The following is an 8,153-nucleotide window of genomic DNA, read 5'->3' as shown; positions in this document are numbered from 1 at the left end:
AGGTTGTTTGCTACTGGCAGACTTAGAGCTGCTGCAAATTTATAATCTGTGTGAAGTCTCTGGGGAAAACAATAGTAATAGATTTACAATAATAATTTCAATACTGTAAATTAATATTCAATATATAATAACAAAATAAACAGAATCTGACCATATACAGTTCCATCACTTTGCTTCTGTCTCGCAGAGGTATGGACGTACATCTCGCACTTCTGATCCTTACTGTGACTCTACCATCATGTACTGTATTGTTCATCATTTTATTGGCTCTGACACCATTGCCTACTTAACATTGACATATATCGTTGTTTTTTGTTCTTTTTTATTGTCACTTTTCAATGGAATGCATCCTCGCTGAATATAAATATTAAATCCTTTAAAAAAAAACATAAAACTCCAAACTGTTGAATTGTAGTGTATATGATTAAACACAATAAATTGTAACATTCTAAAAATCATTGTATTCCTGCAGCTGATTTGTTTGATCACATTTTCTCAAATTGGTCCAAAACAAACAATGTTACCACAGTCAAAATTCAGATAAATCTTGTTAAATCTTGTAAATTACCTGCTGTTGGATTTTGATTGAAGATCTGAATCTAAAGTAAAATTAAGTTTAATTTATAAATTACTATTTGTCTATTAATAGATAGAATTGTGCACAGCATTATGCATACACTGTAAAGCCGAATATCAGTTGCATCAATTGTTTTTAAGTTCTTTAATTAAATTCAAAGTTTAAAGGGATAGTTCACCCAAAAATTAAAATTCTGTCAGTAATTACTCACCTTCATGTTGTTCCAACCCCGTAAGACCTTCGTTCATCTTCGGAACACGAATTAAGATATTTTTGATTAAATCTGAGAGCTGGTTCACTCCTCCATAGGCTTCTTCAGGGATTGAAACTTGCCGGCCCAGAAAAGTTATTAAAGACACCGTTAAAATAGTCCAAGTGACTACAGTGGCTCAATCTTAAGTTTATCAAGCGACGAGAATACTTTTTGTGCGCAAAAACAAACAAAAATAACAACTTTATTTTAACTATTCATTTCTGTCTCTTTGAGCCTCTAATCAGTTAAACTAGTGTGATTCCATAGAGCTACGTCACACGCAGGCTCACTATTGGCCGACGCTGGTCATGTGGGTGATGCGTGTGACGTACAACACAGAAGCACTTACGCTATTACACTAGTGAACTGACTCGAGGCCCACAGAGAAGGAAATGAATAGTTCAAATAAAGTCGTTGTTTTTTTTGTTTGTTTTTTGCGAACAAAAAGTATTCTCGTCGTTTGATAAACTTAAGATTGTAAAATTGAAAACAATTAAACACTATCTCCGACTTAGCATTAATCTTGCACACACAAAAAAGCATTATATAACACTTAACTTTAGCATTTACTCTCCCTTAGAGTAATGGCAAAGCTTGCTGGGAAATATAAATCCCAGCCCAGTTTCAGTTAAATTTAAGTTCGTCTAAATTAAAAGAAGCGAGTTTGTAAAACTCAAAACAATTAACCAATTCAGATTACTTAAAATGTGTCAGTTTTGTGAACTCAATATAAAAAGACAGTTCTAAATACTGATAAAAACGAATTTGATTGAAATAATTTATTTAATTTAAGTTTACCCTACTCAAACCAATAAATTAATTTTGAGCATTAGGCCGTGTGTCCACCAAAGCGTTTTTTCACGCAGCTGGCGTAAAATTCCAATTGTTTTCAATGGGAGCGCCGCGTTTTTTAAACGCCATGAGCGTAACGAGGCGCTGAGCGTGTATTTAACGCTCAAGTGCTGAGCGCCCGGCGTTTTTTACTGGTCGCCGAGAGTTGAAAAATGTTCAACTTTGGGTAAAACGCTGCGCTCATCACTGTCACTTTTTACCCAGACGTCCAATCACAGTGGAGGAGGGGCGGGACAAATACCACACGACCAACTGTCACAACATCCTTTCTGTACAACGACGTCAACCAGCAGAGCTAACCCAACAAAATGGATGAAAAATACATTTTTAGTATGAAACAAAATTATCTGCGAAATCAGTTACAAGTAAACTGTGCTGCTGATATTCTGTATCATAGCAACGAATCGTCTCAACTGAAAAAACGCAGCGCTGCCAAAACGCTCTCAAGCGCCCACAGCTAGGCGTTTTCAGCAGAGCGTCCAGCGTTTTCAACCGACTAGTGGACACACGGCCTTAGGGTTTACAGTGGGTTACGTTTGTGTGTTTTATAAACCTGTCTGTCACTCTAGTGTTTTCATATCTAATGTGTTTTCCCAAACTGTGACCTTCATATAATTTAGCACTTGACTCTAAAAGTATTATCTTCTCTGAAGCACATCTGTACAGTATAAAAAAATGTGTTGCAATTTAAAGGCTGAGTGCACAATATACCGAACAGTTCACCACTGCTGGACTTTACGGACTGTGGCGGCTTTTGTGGCTATTTGTGGCTTGACCGGTGAGTTTATTTTACTATGGGAATGTGGTGCAGTGTTTTAATGGTGTTTATTTAGAATTTATTTTGTAATAAGAATGCTCCCTCTCTAATGCCCTGGTATATGTGTTGTTTTACCCATGATGACTGCTATGCCAAAGCAAAGACCCTTGAGTCCTGCACATCGTTGCTTGACAGTCCCTACATAAACACATATGACTTCCAGTTCAATAAGATTACCAGAACGATGACGTGTGTAAGTGAAAATTAATCCCAGGATTCCATCCCATATCAGTGACTCCTAAAAAAACTGGCCAAAAAACCCATACATTTTCAAATCTGCTTATCCTATAGGGTCGCAAGATATATGTATCATTATAATAATATAGCACACATTTAGATAGGTCTATTTTTTCTCCACCAGCAATGGTTCAAGCAAAGCAGCATCTAAATTAACGTCGGCATGAGACAGAAGATAGTGTTTTCTTTTCTATTACGTATATATGTGAGTGAAATGGCATCTTGAACAAGAGAAAATGTAGGGCGGGACTAGATTTGTCCATTAGGAACTGATTGGATCATTGTGGTTTGCTATTGCAGTGATGTCATGTGAGTGACAGGTTGCCCTATACCCTTGCGCCACTTAACATGACATCAGAGAAGAGAAAAGATGCTGCTGCAAGAGGGTAATGATGTGCACTGATAAATTATTTATAATAAATACTACAAATTCCATAAAAAACAAGAATTGTCCATTTTAATTTTAGTTCCTGAATGAATCAATGTTGTTGAACAAATCAGTTGAGTCAATGATTCACTTATATGTTCCTGAATGAATCAGTATTGCTTAATAAATCAGTTGATTTAATGGCTCACTCATAATGCATCATCCAGGAACATGTTTTTACTTCTGCCATAATGATAGTACACCTTTACTGGCCTAACATATAACTGCAGAAAGAAAGACTAAATGAAAATCCCCACCTCTAATACATAGACTATCAGTCTCTCTGGAACAAACACAGACAAACAGATGATGATACAAACAGTGGAAAGTCCCAGAACTATAACTGTTGTGTACATTTACATTTATAACCTGAATAAAATATAAGGCTGAGGTTGTGTGATAGCATTAACTAATTGTAAACAATAGGTAAATATGAAACCGTGTTAGTTTATATAATTGAGATACTATTTTATGGTTTTTAAAATTTTGTAGAAGATGTTATGTTTAATTTTAAATTTAAAGTTTTGGTTGTGGTTTTTGTCTAAAAAAAAAAGCCTATATAATGTTTTTATTTCAGTTATTTTAGTACATCATGTTAAACTAAATGAAAATGAAATCATATATTTTATTTTATACCAGTAAATGTTTATTTTAACAAAAACAATTGTTTATGGAGTTAGGAAAAAAAGTAGTGGAAAAAAGTACAGTCCAGCATACTTTAAAAAAGACAAATAAATAAAGAATATACTTCTAAAGAATGTATACTTACGGATGAGCTAAATGTAAATGTTAAAATTTATATTAAATGCAACTGTAAAAAAAGAATTATATGATCAATAAGTTATGACAACATATGTTTTACATTCCTTTAACTCATCAAAATAAGTAACTTTAACTTTATACAAGATTCAACTAATTCTCTTAAGTCAGTTTAATGCAATTTAAGTTGAAATGACTTTAAATTTAAGGCAGGAACTTTTTTTTTACTTTTTTTCAGTGATTTGACTTGTGACTGCCAGTGTGACAAGGCAGCGGCAGAGTGTTTCAGCATCCAGAGTGATCAGGAGCTTTATCACTGCTCTTATTGCACTCATGATCACTCTCACAATCCTTTACAGCAAGAGGCTGCAATCAGTGAAATGTGCATGCATATATAACAATGCAACAATAACAACATTATTATTATTTGGTCAAAAAACCTTTAGTGTGCTGACAGCTGTTTTGCATGTATTCAAGCGTTTCGCAACTTTTTCCAGGGCTTTATGAAATTCTCATACTTTTTCGAGAAAAATGAATTCTTACCAGCTGTTCAAATTGCCAACACATGCTCATGTTCCCAAAGAACAACACACACACACACACACACACACTCACACACACACATTAAATACACAAGTGTAAATAAACACAATCAACTTGCACAAAGCTGTAAAGATCTCATAAACAAACTGTATGTTTGTGCTTTTGTGTGCATGTGTGAATGTACATACTGTATATTAACATATCTCACATGTTCACAATATTCACAAAGTTAGCTTATCAGTTAACTCCGCCCGTCAAGGTTATAATAAGTTCTATAAATAATCAGCAACAAACACCTGTTCATATGGTCTTCACCATGCACACCTTTCTGACTCTCGTGGTCCTTAGTGTGAGTCTGCCCGCCTGTGAGTATACTTAATATGTGATTTTCCATTCAACTACAGGAGCTTATTGTTTATTGTTTTAATCATTTCTCTTATGCAAGGCAAATATTGCAAATATGATATATAGATTTTTTAAATTATTTGAAAAATAGATTTTACTAATTTGTCAGTCAAATAATTGCACTATATCAGTCAAAATATTTACACTTACCTTAAGTAAGGTAAGTGTATATGACAACAATAAGTTATGACAACATATGTTTTTACATTGCTTTAACTCATCAAAATAAGTTAAGCAATTTTCAACTTTTTTTATGTTGATGCTTCTTTTATACAAGATTCAACTCATTTTTAAATCCAGTGTAATGTAATTTAAGTTGAAATTACTTAAACATCCAAGTTGACTGTACTTAAAAAAAATTAAGGCAGCAACTTTTTTTTCAGTGAATAAGGTGGAATGTAATACTGACAGAAAACAAGATGGACACCAAGAGAGTGGTTATGAAATGTACGTCTACAAATATTTATTTTAAAATACTTAAGAATGTAACTGGTTAAGAAACTAATTGGTTAAATTGATTGTTACATTTGACCATCTGACACTCTTACAAGTTCACCAGGAGGCAGATTGCTGGATGTGACGCAGAAACAAACCATATAAAATTGCTATACACCTTTTATAAATATTTTGTAAGGCAGTATATAATGAACTGCCTGGTATATAAAGGATATTATTACATTTATGATAATGATAAATGTATGCTATATGGTGCTTTTTTTGCATACTGAAGTCTTTGTAGGCTATATGAATGAATGGTGGTCAGATCAGGTAAAAATGTCCCTCATGTCATTCCAAACCTGTATGACATTCTTTCTTGAATCTTGAAACTTTCTTGAAAGTTGTTGAATCTTTTAAGGAATACCCTGGCCTTTATTTCCCATTCAATGACATTGAATGAGAACTGGGGCTGCCAAGCTCGAAAAATAATGCAAAATAACTAACCATAGGCCCATCATAAAAATGCACGGTTCAGTTGCTATATTCCACATCTTCTGAATCTGAAGCCATATGATAGCTTTGTGTGAAAAGACAAAGTATGATGGATGATTATGATTAAGCAACACAGTCTGTTGTTTACATATTATTTTGATACTAATCGGTATGAAGCACTGATAAACTATCATTGTTTAACAGCGCTGGCGACTATAGACTACCGTGCGCTGTGGCAGTTCAGGTCCATGATCCTCTGTACCATCCCCGATAGCTGGCCTGTACTGGAATACGCAGACTACGGATGCTACTGCGGCAAAGGAGGCTCGGGCAACCCGGTGGATGAACTGGACAGGTCAGATTAAAACAATAGTTTCCGAAACAGTTTTGGTTGTCACGCTTCGGCCTGGTCAGACTGAAAAATTCTATGAACAGTTTATAACTATAAATACCAAAAAATGCACGTTGCACAAATTAAAGTCAGCGTGAAACCGAAGTTGCGATAATCTTTTCTTCTCTAATTTGCAACATATCCGAGTGAAACGGCTTCTCGAACATGCATTAATGCAGGGCGGGACTTGATTTTGTCCATCAGGAATTGATTGGATGATTTTGGTTTGCTATTGCTGTGATGTCATGTGAGTGTTAACTGTGAGTGCTGTGATGTCATGTGAGTGTTAACTGTGAGTGCTGTGATGTCATGTGAGTGACAGCTTGTCCCGCCCTTACCAGTAAACACGTCATCAGAGCTGCAAGAGGGAGGGGAAGTTATTTTAGTCAAAGATTATGAAGGCGCACATGAATAAAAAACAACCACAAATAAGCACGAATAAATCATTTATAATAAAAACTGCAATAGCCTTTTCCATAAAAAACAGGAATTGTTCATTTTGATTTCAGGTTGATTTTATTGTTGCAGACTGTAAAAATCAGTGCATTGCTAATTCCTGTTGAGAGGATTTGATGACACAAATGTTACAGTTAAGCAATTTAAACATTACCTTCTAAAGCAGCTTTTCAGAAAAAGTTTGGATTGGTGTAATACTTATCAACTTGGCCCATGAATATTAATTAGGTGATGTATTGTTGCATTTTTTTTCTCCACAGCAGCAGGCAAGTAGCAAATCTCTTAAAATACAATAATTAATTGAAAAGGAAGGGCGACTAACTTTATAAACATACGCACTGCATTCTCTATTACTCCTTAGGTGCTGTCAGGTGCATGATCAGTGTTATTCGGACTCATGGCAGCAAGATGACTGCTGGGGTATCTTAGACAACCCCTATACTGAAATATATTCCTTCTCATGCGACAAACCAGCAAAGAAAATCAGCTGCAATGGTCAGTCCCCAAGCTAACAAAAATATGTTATAAAAGAACATTTTGCCAATGTTCCCATTATGTTATGAAAACGTTATTTCTAGATGTTCTCTGTCCAGTTTTTGGTTATGCGAATGTTAAAATTCCATTTTACAAACATGGGAATGTTACTTTTGAATGTTCTCGGAACATTATGGAACAAGTAGTAACATTTAAAAATGTTAGATACTAAAATGTTTCATGAACGACGTAGATTTGAACGTTACTGGAAGAATGTTTGTTTATAACTCTGAGAAAATCTTGCCAGAATGTTAGAGAAGTTCTTCTGAGAATGTTTCCTGTTAGATGTAGGACTCAGTAGGACAAACTGTACTAAACAATTCTATCTGAAAGCTCTGTTAGTAACTGAGACCTGAACTGAACTGCTGTTTTTTTGTCTCTTGCAGCTGACAAGAATCGCCCCTGTGAGATGTTCATCTGTGAATGTGACAGAAAAGCAGCCGAATGCTTTGCACAAGCGGGTTACAACCCAGATCATGTCAACTATCCTAGTAAAAACTGCTAATGACCTGACAAGATCAAGTTTTAAGACTGTCCTTAAAGTCTCATTAAACATAGGAATGGCATATCATGCAACAGTTTATTTTGTGTTCATGCTAACTGATATTTGATTCATATAGCAGATAGATTATTTAATGGTATGTGAATATTCATGCAATTAATAATATTTACTATCATTTTTCCAGTAAAAATGCGCAAGTTAGATATGAAGTGTTACATATTAAGAATTGTTTTTAGAGGATATATGTTCATAAGAATTCAATTTATTTTTCTTCCCGTTGGCAGTTATTCTTGTTTCATGAGGTTTATGCCTAAAACAACTAAAAACAATTTGCCAATGGGGGATGAAAAACAAAACTTATATATTTCTCTGAAAATAAGTAATTTAATCTTATGCAATTGCTTCTCAAGTAAATTTACCTTGTTTAAAAAGTAAAAAATACTGGTTAAGAAAATTATTTTTTTCAAATA

General features: G+C 34.4%; 1 protein-coding gene across 1 annotated transcript; it reads left to right on the top strand.

Annotated features, from left to right (window-relative positions):
• The first annotated feature begins 4,703 nt into the window (after positions 1-4,703).
• Positions 4,704-7,752, top strand: pla2g1b (phospholipase A2, group IB (pancreas)). Its single transcript, XM_077223282.1, has 4 exons — positions 4,704-4,830; positions 6,005-6,155; positions 7,009-7,142; positions 7,568-7,752. Exons 1-4 carry the CDS (start codon positions 4,770-4,772, stop codon positions 7,684-7,686), a joined length of 465 nt encoding a protein of 154 aa, XP_077079397.1. The 5' UTR covers positions 4,704-4,769; the 3' UTR covers positions 7,687-7,752.
• Positions 7,753-8,153: the final 401 nt, after the last annotated feature.

Source organism: Siphateles boraxobius, unplaced genomic scaffold, assembly GCF_051911475.1.
Source record: "Siphateles boraxobius isolate OS27281-9 unplaced genomic scaffold, OSU_SipBor_1 9, whole genome shotgun sequence".
Taxonomy (NCBI): domain Eukaryota; kingdom Metazoa; phylum Chordata; class Actinopteri; order Cypriniformes; family Leuciscidae; genus Siphateles; species Siphateles boraxobius.
Note: the sequence above shows the minus strand (reverse complement) of the source record. Positions and strands in the feature narration are given on the sequence as shown.

Bases quoted from the DNA above. Each gene is read 5' to 3' on its own strand.
- pla2g1b (XM_077223282.1), top strand. From the start codon at position 4,770: ATGGTCTTCACCATGCACACCTTTCTGACTCTCGTGGTCCTTAGTGTG. The intron at 6,156-7,008 runs GTCAGATTAAAA...ATTACTCCTTAG, and splicing joins CCGGTGGATGAACTGGACAG to GTGCTGTCAGGTGCATGATC. The intron at 7,143-7,567 runs GTCAGTCCCCAA...TGTCTCTTGCAG, and splicing joins AAAGAAAATCAGCTGCAATG to CTGACAAGAATCGCCCCTGT.